Raw genomic sequence first — 13,934 nt, 5'->3', positions numbered from 1 at the left:
TACAATGTAATGCTAACGTTTATTGCATGAAATAGAGCATCTGATGGTTTCATTTCATTATTTTTGATACGTTCCAAAGAATCAATTTTGATTAAATAAACACAGACTTAGCAATAGCCAATCATAAATTTAGTAACTACGAAATATAGTTTTTCACTGAGAGACATTAAAACACGATTTTATTATAATTAAAGCGAGAATATAGCTTTTGAAATATCTTTTAATAAAGGGCTGTAATTCGAACAAGATAGAATCAAGTTTGATTCAGACGTCTAATCAATGTGTCAATTCACGAAACATTTGAAGTGCTTTTGATTAAAAGGGTAAATGAAACAAGTTGTTAAGTTTGTAGATCTATTTGGCAGAGGTAGGGTTGCCGGCGGTGACACCAGTAGTCGCGGAGGCCGGGGTTGGCGGGGTCCATGGCGGCGCAGTGGGGTTCTGAGGGGTCGTCGCTGGAAAATATATATAATTCGTTAATTTATCTGTGCTTTCATTATAAGTATAGTGTTTGTTATGCTGAAGTTGTAAAGATAGGATAGTCTTCTACGAATTCGTAGCCGTAGCGTATGCTTACGAAATACATAATTGGATAAAACTGTGCATAAAACTATCAACTTTCTCAGATCTCAAGCTATCTCTGTACGAAATTTCATCAAAATCGGTTCAGTGGTTGAGGCGTGAAGCAGAGACAGACAGTCTGAGCTATTTTCGCATTTTTAAATCTAATATATTTAGGATATGAGTAATAATCATTTACTAAATCAAGTATTGTCGCAAAAATAGTCAAATCATTCTCCAAATGTAATCAAAATTTACCTGAAACTCTGGCCATTTTCACCGGCCCATTTGTGAAATCCTGTAGTCGTTATATCTTCACCTGTTGAATTTATTCCAATTAAATTATTTAATTCAATTACTTACATCATACAAGAACAAACTTTCGTATGTATTGTAATATCTGTTATGTATTATTTTTTTGCAAAAGTTGGGATCGCATATAAATGAATTCTAGCTTATTTTTGTTTCGGTTTTTTAAGTTTTTATTTCTTTATTCTTCTTATTTTAGGCTAAGTGCATTTGAAAGAGAATCTTTGTTTTAAATCCAATTTAACAAAGATCTTTACAACGTCATTGCAAAAATATGAAAATGTTCATCTCATATTTATGGCAGCTCTGTTAATGCAAGGTTAATTACTTATGGCAATTAAATCGTTAATAAATATAGAGCAAGCGAGGTGTGTAAAATAAACGAAATTACGATAAATCGCGCATTATCCATGGGCCATGATTAACTCATTTTCAATTATTATCGAGGGAGTTCGCAAATAATCTGTATAAAATATGGCAACTTGCGCTTTGGCGGGAAATGTGACAGGCGCGCGTTTATTATCTGTATGTGATTTATTATCATTATCTATTATTACAGTGTACAGATTATGTACCAAAATAACATTTTGATATAACGGCAAAGCAAAAAAAAAAATAGGTATGCGGCATGTTTTCATTATTCTTATACACACTAGAGAACACAAAATATAAGAAATATAAATTTTTATGTCTTACACCTACATCATAGAATACATATTAGTACCTATCTAGCTAACGCTGAATAAAAAAAATTTTTTTTGCCTATATATAAATTAGATACTAAGTATATTATATCTACGACCACATTTTTTATTGAAAAGTAAGAAAAAAAGAAAAAAAATATTACCATTAGGTACTTTGTAACTACATATTTAATCTGTGCTCCTAGTAATCGTTATTCGTTACGTAGTTAGATTATAAAAAAAAAACTTTGTGAACTGACCGAAAAATCTTTCGTAGCGTAAGCTTTTCCATGATGATTAAATTAATTTAATTAATTAATAATAATTTAATTATTTTTTAACATTAATTTAGTGTTATGATACTAATCATAAAACAATTATTATTTACCGTATAAATTCTTCCAAATCTTGTAATCCTCGATGTTAGTGATGCCGAGCCACACTACTAGTTTGTTATCTGTGTCACTTACACTGGGGTAGTGCATCGCTCGCACTAACTTCTGTAGGAAGTTGAACTCCTCCTGTAAATTTATTATTATTATGTATTGGTGTTAAAATTAATTTTTATTGACCTATATTTATTGTAGTGGACATAGGTACAAGCCGAGCTATGCGTGTGATGTTGACATTTTTTTTTTTAATTAATACGCTTTTCCCCCGCAGCTTCGCCTTCGTAGTCAAAGAAAAACCCGCGTAGTTCCCGTTCCCGTGGGATTTGCGTGATAAAAACTATCCTATGCGTTAATTCAAGTTACCCTATATGTGTGCCAACTTTCATGAAAATCGGTTCAGCAGTTTTTGCGTGAAGAAGAAAAAAAGTGAGGTAAAATAGTAGGATTAAAATTTTAATAGGCTTTTAAGTTTTAATGATAAATAATATCCTTAATAGTATACCATCATAAAACATAATCCCCTATTAAAAGTTTTGGTTAAGTAAATAAAATAAATAAACCCAAAACATACAGATGTTTGAAACAATTGTAACTAGTTACAAAACTAATCAAACTTTTATTACGGATACAAGGATACGATAAACAATCAAAAACATATTTTTGCTATATAATACATACCTACCTTTACATACAAACGATTATAAGTAACTAACGAATATATCATTCAATATTATTTTAATGATGTCAGTATTCTTTTTTTAAATCGGCGGCGTCTCTATGGGAATATAACTCTTTAGTAATCTGTAATGGTAACCAAAAATTATTATTGGTTACATCAATAGACTGCTTAACCGGCAAATCGTTTGTGAAACCTACCTACTACGCAATAGCACTTCATTATAATATATAATATGTATATCATCATAAATATAATATTATGAAGACGAAAAATGTTTCTGTACATACTACATCACCTCCTTTTTTGAAATCGGTTGATTATTTATACTTGATTGTATTTACAATCAAATATCGACCATGCTTTTGATACGTCATGCTCTTTTATCTATGGTTAGACTTATGGCAATCAACCACTGGCACATGCTATATTACCTCAGATCTAGGAACAGCGAGGTGGCCCCCTTCATCCATGCAGTGTTCGTTGGCATCTGGCCAGGCTCTAGAGTTATACACCAACCGGTATGCAGCACCTAGGGATTTGTTCACCACGTACCCTGGACATGTGATTGGTGTTCCAATATATAATGGTGAAATATGGAAAAGAGCAAAGTCGATAAGGAAACGAAAAAGTATTTTTAAGATCTCTCTGAACATGCCTGACAACTGAAATTCTTTATAATATTTTTGAATGTAATATTTTTTGCAATAATTGTAATGTGTTGGTATTTTTAGGAATATAAAAAAAATGATTGAAAGGTGGATTGGAATTTGGAGCTCTCCTATTTTTTTAAACGTTTTTAATAGAGAATTCATGAGTTATATCTTTTTAAAAATGTATCTACATATTAATATTCACTTTATTTACCTCTAGGAAGGGCGCATTGCACGTAGCTTATAAATAGGAAGAATGCAGCTAATTGTGTCCTGAAATAAATTATTAAAAAAAAAAATATAAAAATTTAATAAATTATTTAATATTTTTATTTATAATAGTTTAGGTTTGAAGTAACTTACTAACTGGTGCAATACGAAATTAAATATTTTGTATCTCTAAATATTTTTTGATGAAAGTCGTTAAAAGTTTCAAATCGATTCGTTTTTAGATTGGTAACAATAATATACATAAACATTCCAATGTCTTACCTCATCTTAAAGTTGAATATGACCACAGCACTGAAAAAGTAAATATAATAACTTCAATTATTGAACAAAAGATTAATATAATGAAAGCAAATAGGAGCGATTATTCACGATTTACAAGTTACCATAGCAAATTACTTTGAAGGTTTAGAAATTAAAGACTTTTTAACGGATTTTAAACGCGATTTACTGAGTCTCCCCGTGACCACGCTCGCTGTAAAGTGTTCGAAACGTCGGGAAAATAATATAATGATTAAATCGCGTTTAAAATCCGTTAAAAAGTCTTTAATTTCTAAATGTATAATACTCGCGTAAAATCAAACCCTAGAAAATACTACTTTGAAGGTTTTGCAATTGTATTTTAGAACTGATTATTATTATATCCATTTACAAAACAGTATGCCTAAATTAAAAAACAGAAATGAGAAATCAATAACAAAATATTTTGTAGAGTCCGTAAACATATTAGGTACCTACCTACTTATTCGTACATCGACCTGTTAAAATAATAATGATTTTTAACTAGTTGCGCCCCACGGTTTTACCCGCAGTGCTCCGCTCCTGTTGGATGGTTCCTGATGAAATACAGCCTTCCTCGATAAATGGGCTATTACACCGAAAGAATTTTTCAAATCGGACCAGTAGTTCCCGAGATTAGCGCGTTCAAACAAATAAACTCTTCAGCTTTATAATATTATAGTATAGATAGAAGTGTTGTTTGTTTTAATTTATATCATTGTAATACCTTATATTATATAGTTTACAAAACACTTGTCGGATAAAGTTCAAAGTATTTGACCTTGGACTGATTTTGTGCTTTACGATGTAAATATATTTATCTCCTTGTAATTATCGCACATTGTATGACTAGTGCTAATTTGTTTATAAATACAATTAGAAATTGATACTGAAATACTACATAATTTATAATTATTATTATATTATAATTTATCCTACATACCTAGTAGGTATAAAACAAAGTCGCTTTCTCTGTCCCTATGCCCCTATGTATGCTTATATCTTTAAAATTACGCAACGGATTTTGATGCAGTTTTTTTAAATAGATAGAGTGATTCAGGAGGAAGGTTTTAGTATATAATTTGTCAGGTTTTAGACAATGCGGGAGAAGCCGCGGGCGGAAAGCTAGTGCTATATAATTTGTAAAGCGCGAGTTTCTGAGTTCCTACTCTACGTTACTACGTTTTTCTAATGACAATTAAATGATAACACTGGTCAACAATGATTTTGTTGCCCTGGATGTGAAAGTGGTTTCGAATAATTTAATGCATATTATATATAGAACTATTAATGGTTTTGGTAGATTGGCTCTAGTTTTTTTTATCCTAATTTTCTTACTAGACTCTAAAACGCAGCATGAAATAGAAGGTATACTCAAACTCAAACTCAAACATTCATTTATTCAATTAGACTACTATTTAGTAGCACTTTCGAATCGTCATTACATAATTATTTTAACATTTACCACCGATTCGGAAAGCAGTGGTCTATGGAGAAGAATCGGTATTTGTTTTACATCGTTTATTTATTACAAAGTTTTACTTATTGTTTTGTTTTAGTATTTAATTAATTCAAATGGATATAAAAATAGAGAAAAATCATTAAAACTTATGAAATAGTACAAGGAAATAGATTTTATAAGCTTCTCTTCTTAGTTAATTTTGGCACAATAGTTTTCTTATGGACCATCAGTAATCTGCCATCATGTGACGATCCCATATACCCTGATACCATTATTCCATAATTTTTACTTCTTTTTCGATGTGTTCTTCCTGTTTCTCACAGAAATTCCGCAGATTTACTGGATATCTATCCAGGAGACAAGCAAAGCATATATATCTATCTACGAGCAAAGTGTAGCTTTATGCTCGTATTTGCTCATAAAATAATGAAGTTTTTTAAACAACTGTTGTGCCATTTCTTTATAATTTGGTGTTTTAAATTAATCTTAAATTAATTAATATTATATCTCTCCATAATTTACATTCAGCATCAGTTATTAAATTTTGTTAAATTTTCATTTTTTATCAATTGTCGACACGCCCGTCCTGTAGGGCCATCGGGTATTCTTCTTATACTTCTAGATTCCCTCAAAGGCCTAAATTTTCATATTTATTAATTATTCCTAATGAATTTGCTTTGTCTAATTCTATTAATAAAAACATCAAGGGAATTTCGTATACCTATCCACTTTGCTGACCAAGTGCTACTGGGTTTCTTTAACTCAATACAAACCGAACATTGTTGTTCATAAAAATGTTTTTTTACAGAAACCATTTATTATTCTGATATTCTACAGTCAGTTTTATAGAATAGGGTTATGTCTGAGCGAATAAATGTGCAGAAAACGTAATTCACCTAAAAATAAACACTTGTAAGTAACCCGTACTCTGAAGGACCGTAAGAAATTTTTATATATGAAAATCCAAATTAAAAAAAAACTAGAGCCAATTAAATAATTTTAATGATTACATTCGCAAACTGGGTACTTGAAATATATAAATCTGTAGAAATATCCAGGGCAACAAAAAAAAAATTGTTTTTTTGTTGAGCTGTGTAATATTTAAGCTTACAGTTTTAGGGAAGAAGACTTAATACTTACTCATTGACATTTATTTATTTAGAGTTAACTAGACACTATTTTATTATAACCAATTGATGCAATCAGCATTGATTGTAAAAATAAAGATAATATATGTATATTTTTCAATATAAGTAATACTTATAGACTTTTTTTATTAAAACAACCAACAAATTAAAGTAGGTAACTAAGAATTTCATTAGTATTCCGTCCGTCTATCGAGGTTTCAGTCAGTTCGTCGACCGAGATTTTCTCATAACTGGTTAACGTATTTTCAGTAAATATTTTCCTCGAAAAATAAATAATCACCCAATTTATTTTCTAAACACGAAATCGAAACTTTTTTCGATTGAAATTAAAAAATATAATTTGGAAAATCCAAAAGTGCACGCCTCATAATCTCATCCTTTTTTTTGTTTGTTTATTTAATAACAATTAAACCACATCGAATCTATTCCTGAGCATACTCAAGCGTAAGAGAAAAAAAAAGACTCGATTAGTAAAGTATTTCGGTCGCTATCGTGTTAACAAGAAAATCCTCCGCACATACAGACACACGGACGTCCAAGACAGAACTTTTTTAAACTGTTTTTTAACTAGTTTAAATAACAAAAATGACATCAAAAATATCATGAATGTTAAAAATAGTGTTTTTTCTTAATATGTGTGTGTATGTATGTATGTATTATCTTACAAGTGCAATGTATGATACATAAAGACATTTTAAGTTTGAAAAATCAGATGTTTTGCGCGAAGTGACAGTAGTACCCACCTCAACGCTTCGCTTATGAGGCGTGCAATAATAATCATGGAAATTACTATACGTAACAAAGTTAAAATTATATTAAACTAAGGTAAATTGAGAAACTCTATTCAAAATCATCTCTAATAACGTAATTATGTAGATCCCGTGTCTGCTCTATTCATAGGCTCTATTATTACAGCTATTGTCTTTACTATGATTATTCGTATTGTTTTTATATATAATGTGTAATTTTATTGAGTTGTAAGTATTTAGTTATCTGTGGTTCTTATTTTGAACTTTGTTTATGTTTACATTTTATAGCTATCGTTCATTGTTTTGAAACAGGAGCCATTTTATGTAAAGAGATTTAATTGAGCTTGCAACTTAATATTAACAAATAACAAATTGTCTAATGATATGTTTTTATTTAGTAGACTCTGAAGCGTTAAATATTAATTTATTTTAAAATTATTTATATAAAGTAGTACAAGCTGTTGCCCGCAGCTTCGCCTGCGTGGAAGAGATAAATTTTCATGGTACAAACTTTCGTGGGTAACATATTATTGAAGTGATGTGGTCTCCCTGTGTCAATGTTTCGTAAATTTTGCGCAGATGGATAGTCTCCATTAAAATTAGCCATCAGGGACTTTAATTTTAATGTAAAACAGCTTTCAATATATCATACTTGTACATTTGGCCGAGTCCCAATATTTTCCTCGTGTTGGCTAAGGGATGCTTTTTAACTAAATGTAGAGGAAATATTGTGACCTATTTATATTAATTTAATAAGTATTTTTTAATCTTCCAGACATTCTTCCATGATTATTACTTGCTCTATTTTTTAACAACAGTTATGTAACAGTTTGTAAGAGTACTTAGTAGATACATAATATGTAAGTTATTGCTCAATTGTTGGCTTTAAGGCACTGCTGTGATAATAATAAGGTTTTATTGAATGAATTCACTTGTATAAACAAAAGCACACTTAATACCCTAGTACGTATCTTAAAACAGTCATTAAAAAAACCTTTCAAATTAAAAATAAAACACGTAGAATTTATCTATTCATCAATATACCGATAAAAATACAAATGCAACAATTTGTGCAATTAAAAGTTACATAAATTATTAAAAGACAAAGCTTCGAACCATAGAAATCTAAATAACAAGACACAGTTATTTAGATTTCTATGCTTCGAACTGAGCATTGGGAGAAAGTAACTCACTTAAGAGTCATTAATTGCACCATCTAATGAATTTCAATGTTTCTTTCCTTTGTTCCTAATGGACAAATTTTAGAATACATTGAAAACTACTTTTGGTCGTTCATTGGCTTTGGCTTAATCATTATGTTTATGTAAATTGTGAGCTCTATATAGAGCCTTACTACCTACTTATAGAGCCTTATGATTAACAATATAAATAAAATAAACGAGAGCCTGTGTATCTTGGTATAGATGTAGCTTTCAATTGATATATATGAGTTTTAAACATTTTGATACATGAGTTTTAAAGTTAAATAAATCGTAAAAAACAAACCCAGAAATCAAATACTTCCTAACCATAAAATAAGATTTCAAAGTCTAGTAAAAAACTAATACAAGTTATCGATTTATATAGAGAAATTAATAATAATCAAATAATCAATTTACCTGTTTCGTTAGACACTAAATTAATGACTATAATAAATAATGTTCACACGCGTCGTGTCTCACTGTATGTCGTCGCAAGTGTGATAGCGGCTTCTTGTACCGGTTTATAACGGTAAAAATTAAGGCTGTAAATGCACTTGAGATTAAACCCCAGTTACTAATGACAATGAATGAAGGAATGAAAAATGAAAATCCTTCTGCGAGAAAAAAAATTGAAAATCATGCTGTGAACAAAGTATTAAATTGTAAATTCAATGCAATCGGCATAACTTTCTCATTAAAGATGCATCTAATGGCATAAAAAACTCGTCGAGCCGTACAGCTTTTTTAAACATATACATGCAAACGAATGTATGTTTGAAAAGCATAACTCTCTTTCTAGTACAGTTGGAAAATACATTTACGTATATCTTTAAAAAAAAAATTATTGAGTGTTGATGTGATAATCTCGAATTTAATGTGCACTTCAAATATTATTGATAAAAATAAATTGACTATAACGTTTCGTAACTAAGCAGCCTTATCTCCATTCATATTATGTTATAGTATTATGATAAGAGATGTCTAGTATTTTGTATGTAAAAATGTGATGTATGCTTGTGATTATCACGAATAAGGGCAGTGCTATAAATTATTTGGAATACGATGTTTAACATCTAACGGGAAACAAACATCCTTATAAAGAGGTTAAAAGCTAAAACCCGCATAGCCTTTTTCATACTAATCTTGATACTGTACGGTTGAAATAAAACGCAAATTCGTATTTTATATTTATTTCTATCCATAACTATAATGAAAACCGTGTCCAGCGCCGTGGCCTCCAAATCTCCAGCCTATACCATATCCTCCTATGGGATTTCTGTATATATTATCCTCGTGAATGTGAAAAGTGTGATGTTCCTTCTGTAAAGGTATCACAGATAATTGGTTCACAGTAATCAACTCATGTATTGGTACTAGGTTGTGGACGAAATAATGAGTCATATTTGATTGTTCATTCCAGTGGCCATGGATGGGGATTACTTGCAGGTTTGGTACTAAATAGTGATGGTGGTACGGGTAGTTTGGCGCTTTTTTCTGCCGCGTGATTGGTTTTATAGTTTGTATGTGAGTGGCAGGTGCGGTCGTGATGTGGTATGTTTGTAAAATGATGAGCAGGACCAGGATGAATGACTGCATCTGGAAAAGAAATTAAAGTAGGTAAATTAAAAATGTGAAGCATATTAACTATTGTAAAATTGTATATTGTAGTATTGTATCATAAAATTGTTAAATTGTTGTAATGCACGATCTAATCTTTGGAGTTCCTGATGAGTATTGTTAATATTATTTTATTTTTATTTTTGTTTGCAGGTAATATTTCTGCTTGGTTTCGTTATTTGGTAGTTAAATTACTTTATAAAAAGTTTTGTAGTATAGCTGTTATCCTCTAAATTAATTTACACCTATATAATTTATCACCAAACAATATGATGTGACTGATTTTAATCAATGCCAAACATTGTACACTAACGAGGCTGAGGGGGATGTTGAACGAAGTTTAATAATCTCGTGACAATGGCAAACAAATTGTTCTCAAGTTGACGCAATAACACACGGAATCCATTGTGAAACGTCACGTTTGCCGTTTGGAGCGGGTGCACGCGCGGGATGTAAATAACCCTTATTTTCCTCTTTAAACATAAGTGTTGACTGGAAATTTGTGTTTTTGGCGTATTTTTTTTAAATGCACGCATAAAACGTGATCCTTTTTGTGATTTGAGGAATATTCTAATGTTGGTGTATCGATCCATACAGATGTGTAACGTACTTAGATGGTTAAAAAAAATATCGCGTTAAAAGAAAACTGCCTTGTTAATGTAGTCTTGTTTGAAGCCTTTATTTGTGTGTGCTAATTTAGTATGTAACGGCGTAGTATGACATTGTGTGTGGATTTAGTAAATAGGTAAGCTCCTAACATTTTTTATATCTCCTTTGCCACTACAAAGCTACATAATCTGTGTGAGATTATATTTTTTGTTTTTAAATCAAATTCTTCGAACAGAACCAGGTCTAGTGGCAAGTATATTATTTGTTATTTTATTTGCACATATTATTATGAATATTGCCACGTGTTTAGAAACCCCTAAATCATACGTCATACTATTCCAAACCGTAATATTAATTCAACTACACTTCACGTAACTTTATACAACACAAGTTAGTCTGTAACACAACATACATGGTTCGTTCCGCTGGTTTGCGTGGAATTCTAGCTCGGCCAGATTGAATGGAGTTAAGATCCGTATAAGTACGTTAGTGGTTGGAATTCGTATTTCAATGCGGTTTTAGAGCATTTTTCCGGTACAATAGAGAGAGTTTGTTAGATGATATTTTTATTAAGGAATGTTTCACTTTTGTGATCGTAATGCATTTAAAAAATTGGTGTTTCGTTATGTTAATTTTAATTAGTTACATGTTTCAATTTTTTATATTTTCCAAATTACGTTTTAAATTTTACAGTGATTATGAATATAAAATAGATAGTTTACAAAAAAGTATGCAGGTTTTGAAATAAAATTTTAACTGAAGTAAAACTATATCCAAAAAATTCAGGAAAAGTTGAAAGTTGCTTGCTTCTACGAACCGTCGCGTCGTCGTACCTACCTAATTGAGAATAGATAACATTGCAACACATGCAGGTAAAAGTGCATTCAACCTCAATACTGATAACAATGTAAATCACAAACAGCCTTTGAATTCAAATGACAATTTTCCTGATTGTTACGTTAATTGGTGTTAATGAGGGTACAATGACTTATCAAACATTTTGGGAACAATAATCGTTAATTTTATGCATTGGCAAGGTGATTTTTCATAGTTTAAATAATGCTAATAGCTAAATTATTTTATGTTTTAACAGATTTTCAATAAAAAGAGGAGTTTCTATATTCGTACAGAAATTAATTGAATTATTCCTATGTGTAAAAAAAAAAACAAGCTCTGCTCGTTATAATTTACCTATGTTGTAAGTAAATGTTTACGAGTTTTCTATTTCTGTTTTGTTTCCAATGGAATAAAATATTTTGGCGTTTCAGTTTTGTTAAATGTTTATAATTGATTGACTGATGAATGAACTGAGCCTGTAGACAAAGTAACAATTACAAAACGATAACGAAGTTAGAAATCGCAAAAATGTATGGGATTGACATTAGATAGACCACGTGATCTAACGCGGCGTATGTCAATCCCATACATTTTTGCGATTTCTAACTTCGTTATCGTTTTGTAATTGTTACTTTGTCTAAGGACCCAAAAAGATTAGTGGGTTGCAAAATATTATTGTCAACTACTTTTCGTATGAGATAAGACCTTTCTCATACATGCATAACTTGTCTGTCCGTATGCCAATGTCACCGAAAGCTTTGGCCTTCTTACTAACAATATATACATCGTAGATTATGTATTTTAATATGTAACATATGCTAATGAATAAATAATGATGAAAATATAAATAAAGAATAGAAAAGTCTTTAGAAAAATTGTTGAAGTAGTATTGTTGTTGTAGTAGTAAGTATACATATAAAGCCTACGCTGAGAGTAGATCTTATAATATAAAAATGAATCGCAAAATGTGTTGGTAAGCGCACAACTCGAGAACGGCTGAACCGATTTTATTAAATCCCTAGAAGTACGAGAATGGTTTTTATGTAGAGAAAACGTGTATATGTACCACGGGCGAAGCCGGGGCGGACCGCTAGTAATAAAATAAATAACATTTTAATAGACAAATTATTTTGACAAAATCGTAAAACTATAATATTATTATATTAGTTTTACCAATTTTACAGGAAGACTTTGTAAACTTTAGTAGTACTTAGTTCATATAATTAAAACATAGCTCTACTTTATTTACATAAATAATAAAAATAAACGATACTTACTTTATATGCACAAAAACTGTAACGCTATAACATTGTCACACGAATACTAATATAGTTCCTTTGGCCAGAGGTATATATAAATTTCTCTGACTAAACTTTGAAGGTAAGTGGCTAGTATTGTACGTTGGGCCACCAATAGAGCGATACTTAAAATATAATAAACAATATATATGGCTATTAACTCAATCATTGCTTATAATTTTCAAGGAAAGCAAAATAAATAAAGCTAGCTACCTGGAGGATTTGTCGAATTTATGCGTATGCTAATAACCAAGCGTATCTTCTACACAATAACATTATCTGTGATAGTCCTCTTTATAATAACTCAAAAGGAGTTCAATTGTTTAGAAAAAAAGAACAACCTAAAAATCATTACTAAAGCCACAGATAACATAAAACTATACTAGTACTAGAACTTATCAAATCACGCTGATTTCGTAGCTTTAGACCGATGTGATGATTTATTTTGTTTCTAATATAAAACCGATAATAATCAATAAGACTTCCCAATAAATCCAAACGAAATGCAGGTGTCTCGTATTAAATTAATTTTGCTTGTTTTTGATACCGTTAACGATTGGAGGTGTGGAAGTTACTATGGAATTAATTCTTTTGGAAATATAACAGGTTTTAAATCTAGGTCATAGCGAAGAAATAGTGCTAATTTTGGACAGTTAGGTTTTATTATAGTATTTATGATTGTTTGACTAATTATACTTTTTCTCTATAATAATATGTACAAGCATCGGGTTAGTAGGTTGTCATTACATTTAAGATTTTCATTTTTCGTATCTCTGATATGAAAATTATTTGGGAATAATCCAGATTAATAGGGATCGTTTTAAGCTGATCTATAACATATTGTTTATTTATTTGATTAAACGATATGTGTTAATATTTTGTTTATTTAATCATAACACGATAAGTACATTTATCTGTTTACCAGCTCGACGAGCCAAAAAATTCTTTGAATGTACTTAATTAACGTTCTTATAAATGCAAAAAGACAAAAATGTACGACATCGAAATAACGATCCTTTTAATCAATAATAAAATATAGTTTATAATATAAATAAGTCTACTAAATAACTTATCTAGCTAAATTAACCACACTATCCAAGTATCGATATTTCTATACATATTTACCAAAGTTACATCCCTCGCAGTTACCTGTTTATTAAAGAACCCTTTCCATCCCTATTCACCATATTTATCCCATAATAAATACATTTTCCATTGAATAGTCGATGAA

General features: G+C 30.3%; 1 protein-coding gene across 1 annotated transcript; it reads right to left on the bottom strand.

Moving 5' to 3' along the window:
- Positions 1–202: 202 nt before the first annotated feature.
- LOC123697159 (lactose-binding lectin l-2-like) lies at positions 203–8,838 on the bottom strand. The gene is made up of 7 exons (XM_045643583.1): positions 8,760–8,838; positions 3,767–3,796; positions 3,489–3,547; positions 3,056–3,177; positions 1,942–2,074; positions 820–880; positions 203–455 (listed from the first exon to the last, which is right to left on the bottom strand). The coding sequence occupies exons 2-7, from the start codon at positions 3,769–3,771 to the stop codon at positions 341–343; spliced, it is 495 nt and encodes a 164-aa protein (XP_045499539.1). The 5' UTR covers positions 3,772–3,796; positions 8,760–8,838; the 3' UTR covers positions 203–340.
- Positions 8,839–13,934: the final 5,096 nt, after the last annotated feature.

Source organism: Colias croceus, chromosome 14, assembly GCF_905220415.1.
Source record: "Colias croceus chromosome 14, ilColCroc2.1".
In the NCBI taxonomy this organism is placed as follows: Eukaryota; Metazoa; Arthropoda; class Insecta; order Lepidoptera; family Pieridae; genus Colias; species Colias croceus.
This window is presented reverse-complemented; position numbering and strand designations above follow the sequence as displayed.